The sequence below is a fragment of the Sorex fumeus genome, unplaced genomic scaffold (genome assembly GCF_029834395.1).
Source record: "Sorex fumeus unplaced genomic scaffold, SorFum_2.1 ptg000042l, whole genome shotgun sequence".
In the NCBI taxonomy this organism is placed as follows: Eukaryota; Metazoa; Chordata; class Mammalia; order Eulipotyphla; family Soricidae; genus Sorex; species Sorex fumeus.
Genome location: NW_026606099.1, coordinates 6,130,187 through 6,155,192, shown reverse-complemented (window position 1 = coordinate 6,155,192; position 25,006 = coordinate 6,130,187). Strand labels below are relative to the sequence as shown.

The 25,006-nt window shown below is 43.6% G+C and overlaps 1 protein-coding gene and 1 non-coding gene across 2 annotated transcripts in view; one reads left to right on the top strand and one right to left on the bottom strand.

The window, feature by feature from the left end:
- The window catches only part of FAM186A (family with sequence similarity 186 member A), a 95,635-nt gene that overhangs the window by 32,930 nt on the left and 37,699 nt on the right, over positions 1 to 25,006 (top strand). The window contains exons 2-3 of the mRNA XM_056119992.1: positions 6,822 to 7,038; positions 11,894 to 12,064. Coding sequence (XP_055975967.1) covers positions 6,822 to 7,038; positions 11,894 to 12,064 — 388 coding nt within the window. The remainder of the gene's footprint in view (positions 1 to 6,821; positions 7,039 to 11,893; positions 12,065 to 25,006) is intronic.
- On the bottom strand, positions 21,085 to 21,190 carry LOC130029369 (U6 spliceosomal RNA). Its single transcript, XR_008793323.1, has one exon. It is a non-coding gene; the product is annotated as a U6 spliceosomal RNA (small nuclear RNA).

Sequence of the window (25,006 nt, the reverse complement as noted above, 5' to 3'; positions counted from 1 at the left end):
GATTTTAAAAACTACTATCTTCTATTTTTTAAAAAAGAACAAGATTTTAGTTGCATCAAGTAATGACAAAAGTACTTTAATATTTTTCCACTTATCACCACTCTGTTAGTGTGAATATAAATTTTTTAAATTTAGCACAAATGTAGTTTCATAAAACATTGATTTTTTTTTTTTTGCTTTTTGGGTTACACCCAGAGATGCTCAGGGGTTATACCTGACTCTGCACTCAGTAATTACTTCTGGCAGTGCTTGGGGAACCATATGGAGTGCCGGGGATTGAATCCAGGTCGGCTCAGTGCAAGGCAAATGCCCTACTTGCTGTACTATCGCTCCAGTCCCAAAACATCAATTTTTAAAATTTATCACAGATGTACTTGATATACTTGTTTGAGAAATTATTAGACATTTATTTATATTTTAGTATAAGTGATTTTTGGTTAGGATAAGTGGCTAAATTTTATTTTATTTAAAAATTTTTATGGTTGCATTTCATTGGCAAAATGCTGACAGGCTGATGGTGGACTAATGTCCTCACAGTAACCATATTGTCTGCATGGTCAGAAGAAAGGTCTGTTATAGGGAAAGAACAGGAAAGAAAGTATGGGCTGCAAACCAGTGAGCACCAGAATGAACAATAAAATCCCCAAGTGGGCTGAGTCAGGAGTGACCCCTGTGCATTGCCAGGTGTGACCCAAAAAAGCAGAATAAGTAAATAAATAAATAAATAGGGTGTCTTTTTACTATGGCTTGAGGGTGTGTGTGTGTGTGTGTGTGTGTGTGTGTGTGTGTGTGTGTGTGTGTTGGGGCCACAGTCAGCAGTGCTCATAGGATAATTATGACTCTGCACTCAGGAATTAACTTCTGACTGAGTTGGGAGACCATCTGGGGTGCCAGGGATTTGGACACGGGTTTGCTGCATGCAAGGCCAATGTCCTCCCCACGGTACTATCAATCCAGCCCAATATAGTTTGGGTTTCTTTTGCTGTGCAGAATTTTTTTAATTTGATGTAGTTCCAGTTGTTTATTTTTGTTGTCTCTGTGGTTATCTCATTGAAGACACCTCTGCAGTCAATTTCCTGGAGAGTTCTACTATTGTTTTCTTGGTATAATCTCAAGGTTTCTTAATCTATTCGAGTTTACTTTTGTGAATGGTGTGAGATATGGTTCTAATTTCAGTTTTTACGTGGCTATCTAGCTTTGTCAGTAACACTTGCTGAGGAGATTTTCTTTGCTCCACCATATATGTATATATATGTATATATATATCTTACATATACTTTATCATTGATTAGCTGTCCATAAATCCGGGGGTTTAATTTTAGGATCTTAATTCTGTTCCATTGATCTGTGGGCCTATCTTCATTCCATTACCATACAGTTTTGATTATTATATCTCTGTAGAATAGCTCAAAATTGGGAAATGCATTACCACCCAACTTCTCTTTCTTCCCTTAGGATTGCTTTGGCTACTCAGGGAGTTTTATGGCTTCATAAAAATTTTAGTGGCGTTTGTTCCATGTCTTTGAAAAAATTCACTGGAATTTTAATCGGCATTATATTAAAACACTTTGGGTAGGATGATCATTTTGACAATGTTGATTCTTTCAGTCCATAAACAGGAAAAGTCTTCCCAAATATTGTCTTCTTTTACTTCCTCTTTCTCTTAGCAGTGATTTCTAGTTTTCAGTGTATAAGTCTCTTTTTTGTTGTTTTGTTTTGAGGCCACTTTATTTACTGTACTATCTCTCTGGCTACTGTTTTGTAACTTTTTTCCTCTTCTTCTTTTTTTAATAATGTAGGAGTACTGCTATTTGTTCAGTCATTGATTAAGCTGCTTGAATTGGGCATGAATTCCACATTACTTTTTTATTTTATTGTATCACCGTGAGATAGAATTACAAAGCTTTCATATTTGAGATTCAGCCATATAATGATGAAACACCCATCCCTCCACCAGTGCACATTTTCCACCACCACCAATGTCCCAAGTATCACCCCCCTCACATACATTCACATTGCAGTCCTCACCCTGCCTCTATGGCAGACAATTTCCCTAATATTCTCTCTCTAATTTGGGACATTAATTTTGCTCTAATTTTCCCACCACAATTCAAGCCTACCTGCCAGGGGCAGACATTAGATAATATATTTTCCATAGCTCATTTCGAATATCATGAGAGCTCATGTGGGTGTGATTGTAAATGTAGATTTCTAGATTGTAAATGGCTGGGTTACAGAGACATCTCTGTATGGCACTAATCCACTTTGGGATTCAACTGGGAGTCTCTGGGCCAGGTCTGTTGGTGCGCTAAGATGGCATCCAAAGGCAAATTGTGGGCATGACAGCTAGTCTTCTGGGCAGGTGGTGACCCGGGGAGGGACCTCTGCTACCATGAGGTCTGGAATTTTAGTCCTGAACCCACATATTTGGGCCTTGCTGTGAAAGCTCTTGGTCACTGGGATTCCATCTGGAGTAGGTGGGGAGACTTCACCTACTCCATCTGGGGTGCCCTGGTGATATTGGCTCGGTATGGGGCCCAGAGAGATCTCCGGCACTGTGGTGTCATCTGGGACTTGCTGCTGTGTCTCTGGGCCAGGGCTGTTGGTGTGTTAAGATGGTGCCTGGAGGCTAATTGTGGAGATGACAGCCAGTCTTCTGGGCATGTGGGGACCCAGAGAGGGACAGCCCAGGTCCTCTGCCACCATGCGGCCTGGAGACGTAGTCCTTGAACCTGCATACCTGGGCCTTGCTTGTGGAAGCTCTTGGTCACTGGGATTACATCTAGAGTAGGCGGGGGGACTGCACCTGTTACATCTGGGGTGTCCTGGTGATATTAGCTCGGTACAGGGCTTAGAGAGATCTCTGGCACTGTGATGTCTTCCGGGACTTGCTACTGAGTCTCTGGGCCAGGGTTTTTGGTGCGCTAAGATTCACATTATAAAATTTTCAGCAGATTATATCTTGGTGAGGTCCATTGAGACAGTGGAGTCAGGTTTGGGGTATGTTGGTAGCTTTGGATTGTGGAAGCAAGTGGCTGCCGGGGTCTCTGCTTGGGCGGGCACAGTCAATCCACCCCCTCCAGTTTACTCTGGACTGTTCAGCCATGTATGGGTCTGAGTTTGATTGCAGCTTTTGATCTCTTTGGAGATTTATTTACGGGTCTCTGAGGTAAGGCCAATAGTAGAGCTTACAGGGTGGCGCTGGAGTTGGTTCATGGAGGTGACTGCCAGTTCTTCCATGTGTATTGGGAAGTGGGGGAGGTAGCCCATCCCAACAATGAGTGAGCTTGTATAGCTGAGTTGGATGTGGTTTGTGGGTATGCCTCCCACATACCTAACTTTTGGCCATTTAATTTCTTGGTAAACTTGTTGCCAAGTTGTTGGGGTCTGGCCAAAGGCACTCAATTTTGGGGTATCATCGCCCCATAGGTATAGATTGACCTGTTGGTGGCACCATACCCCCCATTTTCAAATTTTCAACGTATAGACACTGCACATATTTTGAGAAAATCATACTAAATATTTTATATTTTGGTGTAATTACAAATAAGAGTAGTCTTATTAGTTTTTAATTGCTTATTGATAGGACATAATAATTGTTTTCAACTCTGGGCTTTCTTGGAGTCAAGGTGGGCACCCCCCATCTCCTCATACTTCCAGAATCCTGGCAGCCACACCCACATCCCACTACCATCACCATGTAGGGAGACAATTCATTATGAGATTCATTTGGGAGTCTCTGGATAAAGGCTGTTGATGTGCTGAGATGGCGCCCAAAGGCAGATTGTGGGCATGACAGCCAGGACCCAAAGCTGGCTGGGAGATAGGAAGGGACCGCACATCTCCACTGCTGCCATGTGGCCTGGAGTCTTAGTCCTTAAACCTGCGTACCTGAGTTTTGCTTCTGGAAGCTCATGGCCATTGGGGTTTCATCTGGAGTAGGTGGAGATGGCACACCCCGCTTCCAGTGGAATTGGCTCAGTACAGGGTCCAGAGAGATTTCCAGTGAACTGCTGTCTTCCGGGATTCATGCTGTGTCTCTGGATCAAGGCCCTTGATGTGCTGAGATAGGTATGCGGGTTTTATGACTGAAATCTCGAGGCTTTCTTGGAGTTGGGATAGGCTACTTCCCCTCACTTCCCTATACTTCTGGAAGCACCGGCAGTCACCCCCACGAACCAACTCCAGCACCACTGTGTAAGTTCTTCTACTGACCTTGCTTCAGAGACCCATAAATTAATCTTGAAAGAGCTCAAAAGCCACAGTGAATATTAGACCCGCAGAAGGCTGAACAGATGGGGGTTAATTAGAGGAGGATGGTCAGCCTGGTACCTTCCCAAGCAGAGCCCCCAGCAGCCACTTGCTTCCACAATCTAAAATCACCACCATGACCCTGGCCGGACTCCACCATCTCAGGACAGACCTCGCTGGGATATAATCTGCTGAAAATTTAGGCATGCAAGTTTTGTGACTGAAATCTCCAGGTTTTTCTCAGGGTCGGGATGGGTTACCTTCCCCCACCTCCTTGTACTTCCAGAAGCCTCAGCTGTCACATCCACACCCCAAAGTTGCCATCCAATTTAAAAGCTATTCCATCTTGGTGGTGAAAAATGAGTACTGGTGAAGGAAAAGGTGTTTGATCATTGTATGACTGAGACTTAAACCTGAAAGCTTAGTAACTTTTCCCACAGTGATTCAATAAATAAATATAAAAAGAAAAAAAAAAGAAAAAAATTAAGGTGGCGTTCATGCCCAATTCAATCAGCTAATCAGTGGCTTAATAAATAGCAGTACTCCTACAAAAAAAACTAGTTCAGCTTTACCGTCCTGTTAAAAATACAGAATGCCCTGAACAAACACTATGACCTCTTAGTACCTGTCTTTCAAACCCTAATGTACAAAAAGAAAAGGGGGGAGGGAGGGAAGGAGTGAGGGAGAGGGAGAGATGGAGAGGTAGAGGGACGGAAGGGGAAAGAGAGAGAGAAAGAGAGAGAGAGAGAGGAAAAGTGACTGCCAAGAGGAAGGCTGGGGGTGGGGGGGTGAGGGATAGTGGGAGGGAAATTGGGGACATTGGTGGTGGGAAATGTAAACCGGTGGATGGATGGGTGTTGGATCATTATATGACTGAAACCCAATCACAAACAGCTTTGTAATGTTCTATCTCCAAGATATTCAATACAAAAATTAAAAAAAAATTTTTTTAACTGGGAAGCAGCTTAGGGGTGTGGACGTGACTGCTAGGACTTCCAGAAGTATAGGGAGGTGGGGAGAGGTAGTCCATTCTGACTCTGAGAAAGCCTGGAGATTTCAGTTCCTAAATTCATACCTGAATTTTCAGCAGGTTAATTTCTGGGTGAGACCCGCTCCTGAGACAATGAAGTCCAGCCAGAGGCATGGTGGCAATTTTACAGTGTGGGAGGGAGCAGCTGCTGGGGCTTTGGGCAGGGCCGTGGCTGGGTCACCCCCGCCAGGTGCCCCAGATATTTCAGCCATGCGAGAATAGCTGAAGAAATTTTGGCGGCTGGTTGATCTCTTTTGAGATTTATTTATGAGTCTCTGGAGCAAGACCAGTAGATGAGCTTACATGGTGCTGGAGGTGGTTTGTGGGTGTTAGGGTTCGATCTGCTAGGGTTTCTAGAACCTTCCTTTTATTTTCAACCAGAAATGCTTCCATGAATTTCTGAATGCTACAGTGAGGAATTAGACCTTATTGCAAAAGTAGGAGACATACTGGAGACAGAGTGGTGAATGGGACAAATATTCTGCTAAACTCATGAGTAGGGGGAAAGAAAATCATATTTATTAGGGACTGGAGAAATAGCACAGGCAAAAGGTGCTTGTCTTGCATGTGGCTGACTTCAGTTTGGCTCCTGGAGCACTGCCAGGAATGAAGAGCCAGGAATAAACTCTAGGCACTGCCAGTTGTGGCCCAACCTCCCCTACCCCCAGCCCTCCACTGCCCCTGCCACCCCCTGTCCACAACACATGCCCCAAAGTCATATTGAGGAATATTTTAAAAACTTCCTGGACTGGGATCTAGGTTACAATAGAGGAAGCAAGTGACTTTATTATTAATTTTGGTTTTGGGGCCACACCCAGCAGTACTCAGAACAGCTGTACTCAGAACTCTGCTCAGGGATCACTCCTGATAGGCTGAGAGGACCTTATGGAGTATTTGGAATTGAACCTGGGTTGGCTGTATGCAAGGAACATGCACTACCCTCTGTACTATCGCTCTGGTCTAGTATCCTTATTTATAGATGGATTTATTTATAAATACATTTATAGCGCCCATGATTTAAAAGATACTTTCTTCTCTGTTACACAACTCCCATTAGCTGTGAATTTAGTATCATTACTATTTTACAGATGGGATAGATATAGCATAGAATTCTTTTTTTTTTTTCTTTTTGGGTCACATCTGGCGATGCACAGGGGTTACTCCTGGCTCTACACTCAGGAGTTACTCCTGGCGGTGCTCAAGGGACCGGGAATCGAACCCGGGTCGGCCACATGCAAGGCAAACACCCTACCCGCTGTGCTATCTCTCCAGCCCCTAGAATTCTCAAATGATTTATTAAAATTAATTTTAACAAAAGACCTATTTTGTTAAATTTCAAGCTCAATGTACTTCTAATTATGTCATAGAAATATCAGAATGATGAAAGCAGAAAAATGGGAAAATCTGAGACCCACAGTAAGTAGAGAAGTAGTGGAACTTTGAATACATTCATAGTAACTGTTACTGACATTTTGGGAAGATAACCAAAACTTACTGCCAAACAAAATTTATCAGTATATTCCCCTGCTTATCTTTACAGGAAGTTATGATGCAATTAAATGCCATAACAGAGAATGTGCAACGGATAATAAATCGCTATAATTATGAGGATCCCACGTACTCTGGAAAGAAAATCTCTATTACAGAACATAGAAAACGAAGAAATCTTCTCCTGGAGAAAATAAACAATCATGCTAAGAGTGTTGAGAATTCAGAAAAGACTCTTGCTTACATCCTGGCCTGGTTGGAAGAATGGAGTAAGTTTCCAAAAGTCGTTCATAGGGGGTATGGTGCTACCAGCAGGTCAATCTGTGCCTGTGAGGTGAGAGCATCAGCAGCGTGATGGCGCCTTCAGACTTCCAGATACCCCCAAATTGCTGCTGTGCCTTTGGCCAGACCCCAAAACCTTGGGGCAAAGTTTACCAAGAAAGTAAACGGCCAAAAGTTAGGTATGAAGGAGAGACACTTACAAACCCCCTCCAACTTAGCTAATTGGAGGCAAGGCCTCTCTGGTTCCTGATCAAACTGTTTAACGGCCATGATCCCAGAGACGCAGAAACAAATCTCGGAACCCAGCGGCTTTTGACAGAGATGCGTCCAGTCCCCACAATGGGTTACCGGCACCGGACCACCCCAGAGGGGAAAGGGTGTTGTCCCTCCACCTGCTACCTATTGGCAGCTCAGTGCCTGACGTCTTCCAGAGGCCATTGGACAGTCAGGTTTGGGCCCGCAGTGACGAAGCCAGTGGGGCTTCACGGGATAGGGTGGAGCCAGCCCCTTCCTCCTGGCCCCAACGAGACCCTGGGTCACTGCCCATGAAAAACCTCTTTGGCTCCTGATCAAGCTGCTTAACAGCCATGATTCCAGAGACTCAGAAACAAATCTCAGAACCCAGGAGCTTTTGGCAGAAATGCATCCAGTCCCTGAAGTAGGTTACTGGTGATGGGCCACCCAAGGTCGGAATAGGTTTCATGCCTTGGCCTGTTCCCCCTGGTGGCTTGGTGGCCACCATCCTCCAGAGGCCATTGGACAGTCAGGTTTGGGCCTGCAGTGATGAGACACATGAGGCCTCACGGGATGGGTGTGGAGCCGGCCCTTTCCTCCCCACCCCAGCAAGACCCCTAGTCGCCATCCACAAATGGCCTCTCTGGCTCCTGATCAAGCTGCTAATGGCCATGATCCCAGAAACTCAGAAACAAATCTTGGAACCCAGCGGCTTTTGGCAGAAACGCGTCCAGTCCCTGCAGTAGGTTACTGGCACCGGGCCACTCCAGGTGGGAATAGGTTTTGAGCCTTGGCCTTTTCCCACTGGCACTTGGTGGTTGCCATCCTCCAGAGGCCATTGGACAGTCATGTTTGGGCCCGCAGTGACAAGACATGCAGGGCCTCATGGGATCGGGATGGCCCTTTCCTCCCCGCCCCCACGAGATCCTGAGTTGCTGCCCATAAACCCCTCTCTGGCTCCTGATCAAGCCACGATCCAAGAGACTCAGGAACAAATCTCGGAACCCACCAGGTTTTGGCAGAAATCCCTCCAGATTTAAGTGTCAAACTTTTGGAATTCCAAAATTGCGTGGCCACTACTGTGGCTGTGTGACATCATATGTTATTCATAATCAGCAATAGAAAACAAATTGTCTACTGTTGCCTTTTCGGTAGATCTGAGTGTTGGGGTAAAATCCCAAATAATAATGGTGGGTCTGGTGTTGAAATATTGAATGTAATCAAAGTAGAGAGAGAGAGGGGTGGAAATCATCTGCCCTACAGGTAGGGGGAGGGTGTGGGATGGGGGGTATACTGGGACTTTTGTTGGTGGAAAATGGGCACTGGTGAAGGTACGGGTGTTTCATTGTATGACTGAGACTTAAATCGAAAGCTTTGTAACTGCTCTCACGGTGATTCAATAAATAAAATTATGAAAAAGGAAAAAAAATAGTAAGGTGGAGTTCATGCCCAATTCAATCAGCCTAATCAATGGCTGAATAAATAGCAGTACTCCTACATAAAAAAAAAAAGTAATAGTAAAACCACAAAGATAAACTAGAGAACAGGATCTATAAGTAAATGTTGAAGAATCAGTCTGAAGAAGAAAAGACTTAAAAAAAACAATTGTCCTCTAGTAAAAATTTTAAAATTAAATAATAAAAATAACCAGTTTTCTCACTTTATACTATTTTGGCATTTCATTTTGTTTTGTTTTTGTTTTTGATTCATACCCAGCTATGCTCAGGGGCTACTCCTGGCTTTGCATTCATGGATCAATCCTAGTCGGGGGTCTGGAGACCCTATGAAGTGACAGGGATTGAACCCTTGTTGGCCGTGTGCAACACAGGCACCTAACCTGCAGTATTATCACTTGGGTCCCTATTCTGGGTCTCCCCCCCCATTTTTAGAGTTTCTATGGTTTATGATACTATTAATAATGGTTTCTCATGCACATAATTCTAACATCACGCCCATCACCAGGGTATCTCCTTCCTCTGCTAATAACCCTAACACTCCTTCCTCCCAATCTCACCAACTCAATTGTGTGGATCAGTTCTCCCATTATGTTGCCTTTCAACCTTTTTTACTACCTTGCAGTGTATCTCATAAGTTCCATATAGGAGCACTCGTTCTGTGTCTATTCCTTTCTTTCTGGTTGACTTTACTCAGCATGATATCATCTTTATTATCTACATATATGTATGTATATCTAGTTTATTTTGGTTTGGAGGCCAATCCGGCGATGCTCAGGGGTTATTACTTCTGGCTCTGAACTCAGGAATTACTCCTGGCAGGCTGAGGGACCATATGAGGTGCCAGGGATTGAACCGTATGCAAAGCAAGTATCCAAATCTGCTGCACTATCACTGAGGCTCCTCTTGAAATGTTTTTTGTTTGTTTTTTGGGGTCACACCCAGCGATGCTCAGGGGTTACTCGTGGCTCTGCACTCAGGAATTATTCCTGGTGGTGCTTTAGGTACCATATGGGATGCTGGGGACTGTACCTAGACAAGCCGCATGCAAGGCAAATGCCCTATCAGCTGTACTGGCCCTGCCATCTTGATCATTTTTAAACACACTAGCATGTACCTGCCAGTCTTTGCTTATGCTAACCCTGTCCTTGCCTGGAACATTTCCCACCAGATAGCCATATGCCACTTATAATTCATTTTAAAATGAGACATTCTCCAGCTATCTCCTCCTCTAGCCTCTCGCACTGTCCATGAGTCTTTACTTCTGTCTATTAGCATCATTTCTTATCATTTGACATACTGTATAATTTTTTTTAATAGTTTATTTCTTTATTGAATCACTGTGGGAAAAGTTACAGAGTTTTCGGGTTTAGGTCTCAGTCATGTAAGTATCAAACACATTTCCCTTTACCAATACTTATTTTTAACCGTGAACCCCAATAGAACCCCACCTCCCACCCCTCCCAATTCCTGTGAGGCAGATGAGTTCTAGTTAATACTCTATCTACTTTGACTAGATACATTGATTCGATAGAAGATACACAATTATTGTTTAGAGTTTACGACCCCCCCCCAATCAGATATGCTGAAACAGTGTTGTGAAATGATTTGCTTTCTACAGCTTGGTTTAAGAATAAAATGATGTTGCATGGCCGCGATAGCGGCCGCGTGGTTTTGGATTTCTGCTGTTTCACTTATTAACCCTGGAAGTATTTCTATTAAAAGTTAGATAGTTAAGAGATTGGTTTCTGTGCTCTGGAGTCGTGGCCGTGCCGGAGAGCCACTCATGGGGGGCAGCTGGTGACCTCGGTCGGGCGTGAAGGACGGCCCAGAACGCCCCCCTTCCCATGAGGCCCCCGCTGCCCCCCGCCCCCGGCTCAAACCTGCTGTCCACAAGGCTCCCGTGCGGCCGCCATCTTTCTTTTCATACTGTATAATTTAACATTTAGATTTTGTCTTTTCAATAGAATACAAGTAATATAAGCAATAAGCAGTAAGCAACATATCATTAGGTAATTTGTTTTAATCAAAGCTATATTACCAATATCTAGGACAGTACGTGAGAGAGGAGCCATGGGTTCTTTTAGAATAAATAAAGTCAATCTAAAATGAAGAAATTATTTCACTGTTGTAAGAAATCACATATACGGGTGGTTATAATTTACTTATTTGATAGTATGATAAAGCAATATTAAAGCACGTTCACATTTTAGTTGCACAGTTGCCTGGAGTCAGGGAACTGAAAAAAAAATAGATAGCTTTCGTTTATTTATTTTATTATTACGATTTTTTCCCTGGGAAGGGCGTCTTCTTCTGGCATCTAGCTATTTTGTAGTCTGAGGGTGCAGAATGCTAGTCTCTTTGTGCTGCTCCCTACTCCTCCTCCCTCCCTCATCATCACTTGAGTCTGGGTCTCAGTTTCCTGCCCCTCACCCTGTTTACATCAGGGGCCCTCAGGCACCCTCGCATTTCCTCAGTGGGATCTCATGAGGATTCAGCACTCCTGCACTCACCCTCTTTTCAAATAAGGCCACATTCCAGAATACTGGAGACCTTGGGACCAGGTTCTTTCTGCCCAGGGCTTTCCAGAAAGGACAGTTGAACAGGTGCAGAGCTGGCTCCAAGCCTGCATGATTGTATTGTGTGAGGGCAGCAGTAGGTTTGAGACCTGACAGGACACCAGCCCCCCCAACGTCACCAGGTGGGTCCCTCAAATGAACCAAATGTTCAAGAAGTTGAAGAGATCCTAGAGGCAGATGGCTGGGATGTTGTGGGATGTTGACCTTTTTGAAGATGATTCACCCTCTGGGAAGTGAATTGAGGGGGGTAGGGAGAGATAGGGAGGGGGAGAAAGAAAGAGGGGGAGAGGGAGAAAGGAGAGAAGGAAGGAGAGAGTAGGAGGGCAGGAAAGAGGGTGAGGGGAAGAGGAAGAGGGAAAGGGATAGGCAATTGGATACCTTATTCCTATTTCATGTCCTAGACCTACTGTTCAGTCTAATCCCTCTCTCTCTTTTTCACTTCTTCAGAGAGAAATGCCTCAATAGCAGTTAGTTACCTATGTTTTTAATGCTGCAGCACTGAGTCATCAGTATTATAAGCCTACATGATTTTAATTATTTTTCTATCCTCAAATATTTTTTTTACTGTCTTTAAGGTGGTGTTTTGCCTGGTATGACTGAAGCTGATGTTGATGAGTACTACTACTGCATAGCAAAATTGGAGATTTTACCCAACACACTTAAGTCTATTGATTATAATATTGAAACACTGTCTAGAATTTGTACATATTTGATTGATGAGAGAAGAAAACAGAAGAGAAAAACAGGTAAGAGTACCTTAAGATACTGAAAATAGAGATTGGAGAGATAAGGAAAGGAGTGCATACAAAAGCCCTGGGCTCAAATGGTCCCCCTACCACATGAGGCATGTTCCCTGAGCACTAAGTCAGGAGAAGCCCTTGAGTACTGCTGGAAATGTGACCCCAAAACAAAACAAAAAATGCTTTAGTGGGTTATAATTTACATGTCATAGGGGCTTGAGTGATAGTACAGTGGATAGGGTTCTTGTCTTGCATGAAGCCAATCTGGGTTTGATTCTCTGCAACACATAAGGTCTCCGGAGTGACCCCTGAATACAGAGCCAGGAGTAATCCCTGACTGAGCACCGCCAGGTGTGGCCCAAAAATAAAAGTTACATGCCATAAAATTCCATTAAAATAAATTTTCATCCTTTACAATTCAATTACTTTGTATTTTGAGTAAATTTAGAGTTGCATAAACCTATTACCAACATTTGATCTTAGAATATTTCTACCATCCCCAAAAGAGCCCTCATATCCCATCACTAGTGTTCCCCTCCCTCCTCCAATGTCCCCATGCTGCCCCTTTGATAGGCATATAACAAATTTATTTCCTATTACTTGCTCCAACAAAACTTTAAAGAATGGCAAGTTAAATTATCAGAAAGTAAATCAATAAAAGTCAGTTTGTGATGATTGATTGCTAAGTGGTTTTAACCAACATAAACGAGATGTTGATTTGTTATTGAAAATGTGTGAGATCCCTTAACAAGTTAAGAGCAGACATGCCTTAAAACTGGACGGCTACATGCAAAAATGTGGGCTCAGATCTCTGCCTAACACCATGTACAAAAGTAAGATCAAAATGGATTAAAGACCTCAACATCAGACCGGAATCCATAAGGTACATTGAAGACAAAGTTGGCAAAACCCTCCATGACATTGAAGCTAATGGTATCTTCAAAGATGTCACGCCACTGGCCAAGCAAGTGAAAACAGAGATAGACAAATGGGACTATCTTAAACTAAGAAGCTTCTGCACCTCCAAAGAAACAGTGACCAAAATACAAAGACAGTCTACAGAATGGGAAAGGATATTTGCCAAATACACATCTGACAAGGGGTTGATATCAAGGATATACAAAGTACTGGTTGAACTCCACAAGAAGAAAACATCCAACCCCATCAAAAAATGCGGCGATGAAATGAACAGAAACTTTCTCAAAGAAGAAATCTGAATGGCCAAAAGGCACATGAGAAAATACTCTACATCATTAATCATCAGGGAGATGCAGATCAAAACAACAATGAGATATCATTTCACACCACAGAGACTGGCCCACATCCAAAAGAACAAAAGCAACCAGTGTTGGTGCGGATGTGGCGAGAAAGGGACCCTCCTTCACTGCTGGTGGGAATGCCGACTCGTTCAGCCCTTTTGGAAAACAGTATGGACGAGTCTCAAAAAATTAGAAATTGAGCTCCCATTTGACTCAGCAATACCACTCCTGGGAATATACCCCAGAGAGGCAAAAAAGTATAGTTGAAGTGACATCTGCACTTGTTTGTTCATTGCAGCACTCTTTACAATAGCCAGAATCTGGAAAAAACCTGAGTGACCAAGAACAGATGACTGATTAAAGAAACTTTGGTACATCTACACAGTGGAGTACTATGTAGCTGTTAGAAAGGATGAAGTCATGAAATTTACATACAAGTGGTACTACATGGAAAGTATCATGCTAAGTGAAATGAGTCAGAAAGAGAGGGACAGAGAAATACTGCATTCATCTCGGGAACATAAAGTAACAAAATAGGAGACTAGCACTCAAGAATAGCCGAGATAAATTCCAGGAGGTTTACTCCATGGCTTGGAAGGCAGCCACACTTGCTAGGGGTAAAGGCAGTTCAGAAAGAGAAGGGAGCACCAAATAAAGGGTGTTGGGAAGATCCGCCCAGGATGGGAGATGCATGCTGAAAGTAGACTATAGGCCAAACATGATTGCCACTCAATTCCTCTTTTGCAAACCACAGCACCCAAAAGGAGAGAGAACAAAAGGAAGTGCCCTGCCACAGAGGCTGGATGGGATGGGTGGGGGTGGGGGGGTAGGAGGGATACTGGGATTAGTGGTGGTGGAGAATGGGCACTGGTGGAGGGATGGGTACTTGATCATTGTATAACTGAAACCCAAGCACAAAAATTTGTAAGTCTACAACTGTACCTCATGGTGTTTCACTAATAAAAATTAAAAAAAAAAAAGAGCAGACATGCCTTTCTTAATCTAGTACAGAGTTATCATATGCTACTTATGATTCTTATACTATTCCTCTTGAATTCATCCCATAGTTCTGTGGTATGCTGTTCATTTATTTTCAGACTATTTTCCATCTCTGCTATTTCCTAGTGGTTTCCTCCTTATCATCTTGGAGCGCCTTCATCTTTTGCTCAAACTCTGTTATTCTGCTATTCAGAGCTTCTGTTGAATTGTTTTTAAAATCACCTACCATGTTCTTCATTTCTGTCATTTCTGGTTGTAGTAGATTTTTTCATTTCCTTTTTTTTTTTATTAGTGAGACATCATGAGGTACAGTTAGATTTTTTCATTTCAACTCATAGGTTCTTGTGCTTTGATGACTACCTGTGCCATCGTTTCTTTAAGTTTGTTGAACAACATGGTGTCACTAAAAACACTGAGGATGTCCTGGTACTATTTATGTCTTTGGTGACACAGTTTGCTCTCATAAGCTTGGAGGGCTTCTATGTGTAATCTCATTTGTTTTCTAGTGTTCTTGCTGTGTTGGGGATGAGTCTTTGTTTCCCCTGGAAGATGCTGAGGGATTGGGCTGAGATTGTTCTCTTTCTCCTCTGCCTTTTTTCAGAAAGTGACAGGAAGAATAACTGTGAACATCATGTAGTTGTTGAGTAGGTCTGTTGCTTCAGGAGCGGTGGTATGTCTGTTTATGGTGCAGATTGGATATAAAGGCTGCTGGGACCTAGCCGGAAGGGAAGGACTCTTCCTCCCATTTCAGATTAGGCCCAGAGATGTCAGCTGGAGGCAAGCCTTGCTTGGAATTGTGGAGTAACAAGTAGAAGGTTCATATTTAATTTTTAAGAAATTATTAACATATTTCCCAGGTGACAGCAACAGGATTTCAATTTCTCTACATCTATTTTTTTTTACTTGAATCATAGTGATTCAACCTGCTGTTGAATGTTATATGTTCTAACTCCCACCCAGTCCCATGAGGGGCATTTTTAATGCAAAACATTTTATAATGATAAAAGAATCAGGAAGCTATCACAGTGAAAATGTACACACCTAATAACATATTCTTAAAATACAAGTTAGCAAAAATTAAAGGAGAGATGAAAAATTTAGTAATAATAGTTTGGGAGCTCATATATATATATATATATATATATATATATGCACTGTAGCACTAGCCTCCTGTTGTTCATTGATTTGCTTGAGTGGGCACCACTAATGTCTCCATTGTGAGACTTGTTGTTACTGTTTTTGGCATATCGAATACACAACAGGGAGCTTGCCAGGCTCTGCCGTGCAGGCGGGATACTCTCAGTAGCTTGCCGGGCTCTCCGAGAGGGACGGAGAAATCAAACCTGGGTCGGTTGTGTGCAAGACAAACACCCTACCCACTGTGCTATCGCTCCAGCCATATATATATATATATATATATATATATATATATATATATATATAACGATCACAATCATCCTGTTGTTCATCAATTTTCTCGAGCAGGCACCAGTAACGTCTCCTTCTTCCTAGCCCTGAGATTTTAAAAGAGCCATTTCAATGCTCTTTCAGGATTAGGAGAATGAGACCCATCATTGTTACTGGTATTTGGCATATTGAGTACGACACAGGAAGTTTGCCAGACTCTGCCGTGCGGGCAGGATACTTTTGGTAGCCTGCCAGGTTCTCCAAAGGAAAAATAAGATAATAAGATGTCGCGTGGCTGCATTTGCAGCCGCGCACTTCCGGGAGCTGGGTTTTATAGTGTCTGGCTCTTGGCCGTTGATGGGACCATCCTGGCACTGGTGGCAGCTGGTGGGTGTGACGCCTACATACTGGAAGATGGGGGGTCTGGGTGGAGAAGGCCCAGTCCCAATCCGAGTATATATATATATACATGCATATATATATACATATATATACATATATATTATGAAAAGGCCCTCCTGTTGATCGTCGATTTGCTCGAGCGGGCCCAGTAACTTCTCCATTGGAGACTTTGTTGTTACTGTGTTTGGCATATCGAATACTCTCAGTAGCTTGCCGGGCTCTCCGAGAGGGGTGGAGGAATCGAACTCGGGTTGGCCATGTTGGCCGCTTGTAAGGCGGACGCCCTACCCGCTGTGCTATTGCTCCAGCCCATTTACAAAGTTGTTCATGATTGGATTTCAGTCATATAATGTTCAGTCATATAATGTTCCAACACCCCTCCCTTCACTGGTGTATTTTTCCCACCACCAATGGTTCCAGTTTCCTTCCCCCCCCCCCCCCCCACTGTCTGCCACTCTAGAAGTCTCTTTTATTCTCTCTCTCTCTCTCCTCTCTCTCCTTTGGGCCTTATGGTTTGCAATACAGAAAATGAAAGGTTAAGTATATCCCTTTACCTGCTTTCAACATTCAGTTCCTGTCCAAAATGATCATTTCTAACTATTATTGTTAAGTAGGTCTTTTCTCTATCCTAACTGCCCTTCACCCCCCCTCACACACACACTCTTGTGGCAAGGCAAGCTTTCAACCATTGAACAGTCCTCTTGGCCCCCCTTTACTCTTGCCCTGAATATCAGTCTCATACTATATATGTATGTGTGTGTGTATAATACACAAGCTACCAAGAGTATTCCGCCCTCATATATATATTATACACACACACACACACACACACACACACACACACACATATATATATATATATTCCAGCCACCCTGCAGAACTCATGGCTGCTTCTCCTGGAAGGGAGCATAAAATGAGGCCCCCCCATAACCATGTCACTGAACTCCGCGCCAGGCTGTTTTCACTCGGGGTGCCCCAGAGGGGAGCGGGTGAGGGCCCTCCCTGCCCCAAGGGACCCAACCCCGGCAGCCAACTTCCACAACCCAACTGCTGCCACGCTCCAGGCCACTCTCCACATGCTAGGGCGGAGCATTACATATGAGTGAACATATTCCTGGACACATCATAAGACACTCCCTATCCATTTTCCATAATTACTACTACATCATATTTGATGGGGTTTAGAAAATAGGCAACAAATCATAGAGGGAAATATATATATACATATATACATATATACATATTTTCCTGGCACAGACCCTCCGCAATGGGGTCCTGCTCTGCCAGCTGCTAAACAACCTCCGGGCACACTCCATTAACCTCAAGGAGATCAACCTGAGGCCAAAGATGTCCCAGGTGCTTCCCAGAGACGCAGGCAGGTGTGTGTTTGTCAGTGTGCAGATTGTTACAACAAGCCAACTAACCAAAAACCTGTAAAAGCGATTAGAGTTTGCCCCAAAAGCCTCCATCCCTCTTGGAGAGCCCGGCAAGCTACCAAGAGTATTCCGCCCTCACGGCAGAGCCTGGCAAGCTACCTGTGGTGTATTCAATATGCCAAAAACAGTAACAATAATGGGTCTCATTCCCCTGAAAGAGCCTCCAATATGGCAGCATTGGGAAGGATGAGAAAGGAGAGGAGACTAAAATCTCAGGGCTGGGACAAATGGAGACACTACTGGCACCTGCTCGAGCAAGTCGATGAACAATGGGATGACAGTGATACAGTGATACAATGATATATATATGTACATATACATTATATGAGTTCCCAAACTTATTATTAAATTATTCATCTCTCCCTTTAATTTTTGCTAACTTGTATTTTAAGAATATGTTATTAGGTGTGTATATTTTCATTGTGATAGCTTCCTGATTAACTGATCCTTTTATCATTATAAAATATTTTGCATTAAAAATGCCCCTCATCGAGGGGGCTGGAGAGATAGCACAGCGGGTAGGGCGTTTGCCTTGCACGCGGCCAACCCGGGTTCAATTCACAGCGTCCCATATGGTCCCCTGAGCACCGCCAGGAGTAACTCCTGAGTGCAGAGCCAGGAGTAACCCCTTGCATCACCAGGTGTGACCCTCTCCCAAAAAAAAAAGGAAAAAAAAATGCCCCTCATGGGGCTGAAGAAATAGTACAGCAGGTTGGGCCCTTGCCTTGCATGCAACCCACCTGGGTTCGACTCCCAGAATCCCATATGGTCCCCTGAGCTCTTCCAGGGGTGATCTCAGAGTGTAGAGTCTGGAGTAACCCCTGAGCATTGCTGTGTGTGGCCCAAGATCCCCCAAATTTCTTTTTATTAAAAATTTTTTTTCTTAGTGAATCACAGTGAGATACACAGTTACAAGGCTGTTCACAATTGTCACTGTCACCGTCCTCCCGCTGTTCATCAATTTGTTCGAGCGGGCCCAGTAACGTCTCCATTGGAGACTTTATTGTTACTGTGTTTGGCATATCGAATACGTCACGGGGAGCTTGCCAGGCTCTGCCATGCGGGCGCGATACTCTCGGTAGCTTGCCGGGCTCTCCGAGAGGGGCGGAGGAATCGAACTCAGGTCAGCCATGTTGGCTGCGTGCAAGGCAAACGCCCTAGCCGCTGTGCCATCGCTCCAGCCCCGTTCACGATTGGGTTTTAGTTATATGTTCTAACACCCATCCTTTCACTAGTGTACATTTGTACATTCCCACCACCACTATCTCCAGGTTCCCTCTTGACCCGTTCCACCCCCACCTGCACTTTTCTTCTCTCTCTCTCTCAATCTCTCTCTCTCTCTCTCTCTCTCTCTCTCTCTCTCTCTCTCTCTCCTCCCCTCCCTTTTGGGCATTATGGTTTGCAATACAGATACTAAAAGGTTATCATGTCTAGCCCTTTACCAACTTTCAATACTCAGTTCTTGTCCATGATCACTTGAAACTACTATTGTCATGCTGGTCTCTTCCTTTCTCCATCCTAACTGCCCTTTGCACCCTCCACCCCCACTTGTGGGAAGCCTCCAACCATTGGCCAGTCATCCTGGCCCCTGTTTTACCTTACCTTGGATATTAGTTTCATACTATTCTCTTTTCTTTCTTTCTTTCTTTCTTTCTTTCTTTCTTTCTTTTTTTTTTTTTGCTTTTTGGGTCACACCCGGCGATGCTCAGGGGTTACTCCTGGCTCATGCACTCAGGAATTACTCCTGGCAGTGCTCGGGGGACCATATGGGACGCTGGGAATTGAACCTGGGTCAGCCATGTTGACTGCATGCAAGGCAAATGCCCTACCCACTGTGCTATCGCTCCAGCCCCAGTTTCATACTATTTTCAAAATTTCTTTTTAAAAGTGCAAAGGTGCCCCTCATTGTCTCCAGAGCCATTTTTTTTGGTCTTATAGTCATTTATATATTAGTATCATTTCCCCAGCTTTCTTAAGGTCTGATCTGTATTGCTGATAGTTGGATCTTGTGTGTGTGTGTGTGTGTGTGTGTGTGTGTGTGTGTGTGTGTGTGATTTTTCTAAGCCAGTTCCCCTTAACTTTGTTGCTTTTGTTTATGTTGATGATATTTTTGCAATGAATGAAGGTAGCACACATGACTGGCCATTGTCCTAGCATACCTTTTTAATTGTAGTGCTCATTAGGTGTTGTGCCCTTTTTTGTGATGCTTACACGTACCCTGGTCACAGTGCAACTCAAAATCACTTTGGGGTCAGGGATCACAGACAGCAGAACTGCCAGGATCAATAGAGAGCTTCTAGAATCTCATTCAATAAATGTAGAACACCAGGTATTTGAGTTTATCATCATATTCTTGCAAGGCAGCTTATCATCATATTCTGTGATATTCCTCTAGGCTGCCTCGTGAGTTTCTTTTTTAAAGTCAATCTCTGACTTTATTAAGACTTGAGGAGTTTTATTTTTTAATTTTTTATTAGTGAATCACCATGAGGTACAGTTACAGACTTACAAACTTTCGTGCTTGTGTTTCAGTCAGACAATGCTTGAGTACCCATCCCTCCACCAGTGCCCATTCTCCACCACCAATGATACCAGTATCCATCCCACACCCCCCGCCTCTGTGGCAGGGCATTCCATTTTGTTCTCTCTCTCCCTTTGGGTGTTGTGGTTTGCAATAGCATATTGAGTGGCCATCGCGTTCGATCTGTAGTCTACTTTCAGCGTGCATCTCCCATCCCACCATACTTATTTTTTTTTCAATTTTTATTAGTGAAACACCATGAGATACAGTACAGTTGTAGTCTTACAAATTTTTGTGCTTGGGTTTCAGTTATACAATGATCGAGTAACCATCCCTCCACCAGTGCCCATTCTCCACCACCAATGATCCCAATATCCCTCCCACCCTCCCCCCATCCCACCCTGCCTCTGTGGCAGGGCATTCCCTTTTGTTCTCTCTCTCCTTTTGGGTGCTATAGTTTGCAAAAGAGGAATTGAGTGGCAATCATGTTTGGCCTATAGTCTACTTTCAGCATGCATCTCCCATCCTGGGCGGATCTTCCCAACACCCTTTATGTGGTGCTCCCTTCTCTATCTGAGCTTCCTTTTTCTCTAGCATGTGCGGTTGGCCTGCACGCCATGGAGTAAACCTCCTGGTACTTATCTCAGCTATTCTTGGGTGTTAGTCTCCTATTTTGTTACTTTATGTTCCCCTGATGAATGCAGTCTTTCTCTGTCCCTCTCTTTCTGACTCATTTCACTTAGCATGATACTTTCCATGTAGTACCACTTGTATGTAAATTCATCTTTTCTAACAGCTACATAGTACTCCATTGTGTAGATGTACCAAAGTTTCCAACCACACTTTACCTGGTGTTCCTTTCTCTATCTGAGCTTCCTTTTCCTCCAGCATGTGAAGCCGGCTTCCAAGCCATGGAGCAAACCTCCTGGTACTTATCTTTACTATTCTTAGGTTCTAGTCTCCCATTCTGTTACTTTATATTCCACAGATGAGTGCAATCTTAAAAATATGGAACGCTTCACGAATTTGCATGTCATCCTTGCACAGAGGCCATGCTAATCTTTTCTGTATCATTCCAATTTTAGTATTTGTGCTGCCAAAGGAGCACAGACTTGAGGAGTTTTAATTCAAGAAGTGGAATCAGGGGCTGGAGCAATAGTACAGCGGGTAGAGCATTTGCCTTGCATGTGGCGGACCTGAGTTTGATCCCAGGCATCCCATATGGTTCCCCGAGCACCACCAGGAGTAATTCCTGAGTGCAGAACCAGGAGTAACCCAAGTATCCCCAGGTGTGACCCCCCCCCCACACACACAAATAAAAAAGAAGTGGAATCACTGGGTCATTTTAAATCTATTTTTTTAATACAAGTTCATATTGCTTTTCTTAGAGGCTGAGCTGGACAACATTCCTACAACAACAGCAAATGAAAGTTCTTTTCCACTTATATATCCCTGCCAAAACACAAAAAATTAATCCAAAAAGATATATACATACCAGTGCTCATTGAAGCACTTAGAATAACAGCTAGGAGATGGAAACAACCCATATGTTCAACGACAGATGATAGGATAAAGAAGCTGAAGCATAGATACGCATGAAGTACTATGGAGCTGTCTTGCAGTTCATTGCAACTTGGGTAGATCTGGAGGACATAAGTCAGAGTGGGGAGGACATACTAGACAGCGAAGGACATAAGAAGATGATCTTACTCATCTGTAGTATTTAGAGAAACAAAACAAGAGGATAGACAGTAATAGATAGACAGTAATAGATTATGACAACCCCTTGGCCTTAGAATACAAACTGATGTTACCAAGTGAGGGGGAGAAGTGGTGAATAAGGAGATGGACTGGAAATGAAATTAAGGACATTCATGAAGAGTTTTGGGCATTTTGACAGTATACCATACATCAAAATCATAAATGTTTGCACTATTACAAAGTGTTACTTAAAGTGCAATAAAAATAAATTTTAAAGAATATTAATTCATACTTAATGAACTTACTGATATGGTTGGGATTATAATTGCCATTTCTTGGTATTACATAGTCCTCATATCGCTCTTTTAACCCTGTTCTCCTCTATAGCCTGTTTCAATTACCATCACCTCTTCCCTGTTCCTCTATATCTTTTGAGTAATTTTCTGGGTGGTTGTGTTCTATAGATTGCATGTTAAGATATAATCATTTGTTTTAGATTAATTCAAGAAAAATACAGAATTCTTGTTTCAACAGCTCCATTATTTATCTTACCGTGGTGTTGTAACATGCATTTCACATCTTTATATGTCATAAATCCAACACTACAGTTTTTAGTAGTTGTCTTAAAATATTTAAAAATAGAAAAAAATTTAATTTAATCACCATGAAATACAAAAAGTTGTACATAATTGGGTTTCATTCATACAATGTTCTAACACCTGTCCTTTCACCAGTGTACATTTCCCACCACCGATGTTCCCATTTTCCCTCCCTCTAACTCCACCCCATCTGTGGCAGACATTTTTCCTCTCTCTCTCTCTCTTTCTCTCTCTCTCTCTCATTCTCTCTTTTCTTCTTGGGTATTATGGTTTGCAATATAGGTACTGAAAGGTTATCATGTATATCCCTCTACCTACTTTCAGCACTCAGTTCTTGTCCAGAGTGATCATTCCCAACTATCATTCTTACAATAGTCCCTTCTCTATCCTAACTTGCCTTTCCCACAACCTCGACACTTGTGCCAAGCTCCTAACCATGAAATAGTCCTCCTGACCCTTGTTCTACTCTCCTTGAGTATTAGTCTCATACTATGTTCTTTATATCTCATTCTATGTCTATTCCTCTCCCCTGACTCATTTCATTCAGCCTGATGCTCTCCATGTCCATCCATTTAGAAGCAAATTTCACTTGATCACTTGACATCCCATTACTCATCGATTTGCTCGAGTGGGCGCCAGTAATGTCTCCATTTGTCCCTGTCACGTGCTAGTGTAGCCCAATGGTGTCTGTTCGTTCTAGGAACACAAAGAGTCTCAAACTGATAGTTCAGGGTCTTGATGAAGAAGTCTGACCATCTTGAAGGTGGGCGGCCACGCGGTCTTTTGACGTCCAGTGGAATCCAGTCGGTAATGGCTCTAGTACAGCGGTCCAGTGGTCGTCTCCAAATCTCATTACATGTCCAGCCCATCTAATTTTCGATGCCTTGGCAAATGAGACAGCGTCCCTGATTCTTGACCGTCGACGGAGGTGGGAACTCCGAATTCTTTCTCTCATTTGAGTGAAATGTGATACTCCAAGCATAGCTCTTTCTATTCCTCTTTGGGAGACCCGAATAGCGTTCTCATCCTGTTGGTGTAGGGCCCAGGTCTCTGAGGCATTTGTTAATGCAGAAAGAACAGTGGAATCAAAGAGATGTGCCCAGAGCTGGAGGTTCTTCATCCTCTTAGTATTTCTTCGACGCTCTTGAAGGTGTTCCAAGCTGCTCTCTTCCTCCTGCGCAACTCAGGTGCCAGGTCATTCCTCATGTTGACTTCTCGACCTAGGTACACATAACTGTTACATTCGGAGATGTTTGTCTTGTTGAGAGTGAATGGAACGTCAGGAACGAGACCATTTCTCATAAACTTTGTCTTCGTGAGATTCAGCTTTAGTCTGACCTTTCCACACTCACAGTTGAAGTTGGCCAGCATTTGTGCCGCTTGGCTAATGTTTGGTGTTGTTAGAACAATGTCATCAGCAAAACAGAGGTGGTGTAGTTGCCGACCATCTATCTTTACTCCCTTTCCTTCCCATTCCAGTCGTCGCATGATGTTCTTGAGGGTGGCACTGAAGAGTTTTGGTGAAATGGTATCACCCTGCCGAACCCCTCTCTTGACATCAATGGTTACTTCTTTGTAGAATGGTGAGATCCTGGTAGTGAATCCGCAATACAGCTCACGGAGGATCCTGACGTATTGAGTTTGAATGCCCTGCTTGGCTAGGGCTTCAATGACTGCTCCATCTCAACAGAATCAAAGGCCTTCTTTAAATCAATAAATGTTAGACAGAGCGGCATCTTGAACTCCCAAGAAACCTCAATGAGCTTGGTTATTGTGTGGATATGGTCGATGGTGCTGAATCCTTTGCGGAACCCAGATTGCTCACATGGTTGTCCTTCATCTAGTGTTCTGCCAATCCTGTTCAGGATGACTTGGGTGAACAGCTTGTAGATGACAGACAATAGGCAGATTGGGCGATAGTTGCCAATGTCTTGGATGTCTCATTTCTTGTACAGTAGCACAGTCCTGCTGGTTTCCCATTGGGACAGAACCTTGCATTCAGACAGGTAGAATGTGAAGAGCCAAGCCAGCATATTGATGAGTACTGATGGCAGTCAGGTAGGTCTGACATTGTCTGGGCCAGGTGCTGTTCGCTTCTTTACTGACAAAATGGCATGTCAGATTTTGGAAGGGAGAACATTGGGAATGACATATCCATCCTGCGGAATTTGGTATGTGGGTAGGTGGACATGGCTATCAAAGAGATCTGAGTAGAAGTCATGGGTAATCTTCTCTATTGCCCTTCTGGAAGATGTGATATCAGGACGTCGGAGAGCAGTCATTTTGGTGCACTACCGGTACCAGATAAATACCTCACCGGCAGACCTCCACTACCTCCACTACCCAGCCTTTGCCACGCTCCTGGACGCTTTCTGGATGCTCAGGCCGAGACTCAGGCACAACTGAAGCCCCACAGAATAAGATAAACGGAACTCTGAGTCCTTGGACTCCAGGCTCAATGAACCCGGGGACAGAGATCCTCTGCTTGCTCCCACCAACCACAGGTGATGAAGGGATTAAAACCAGGAGCCCCACCCTACCCTGCCATGTCTGCTTCCACCATTCTCCAGAGACCCAGGGATTGGATTCTGCACAGAAGACCCACCTTACCCCTACCAGTACCA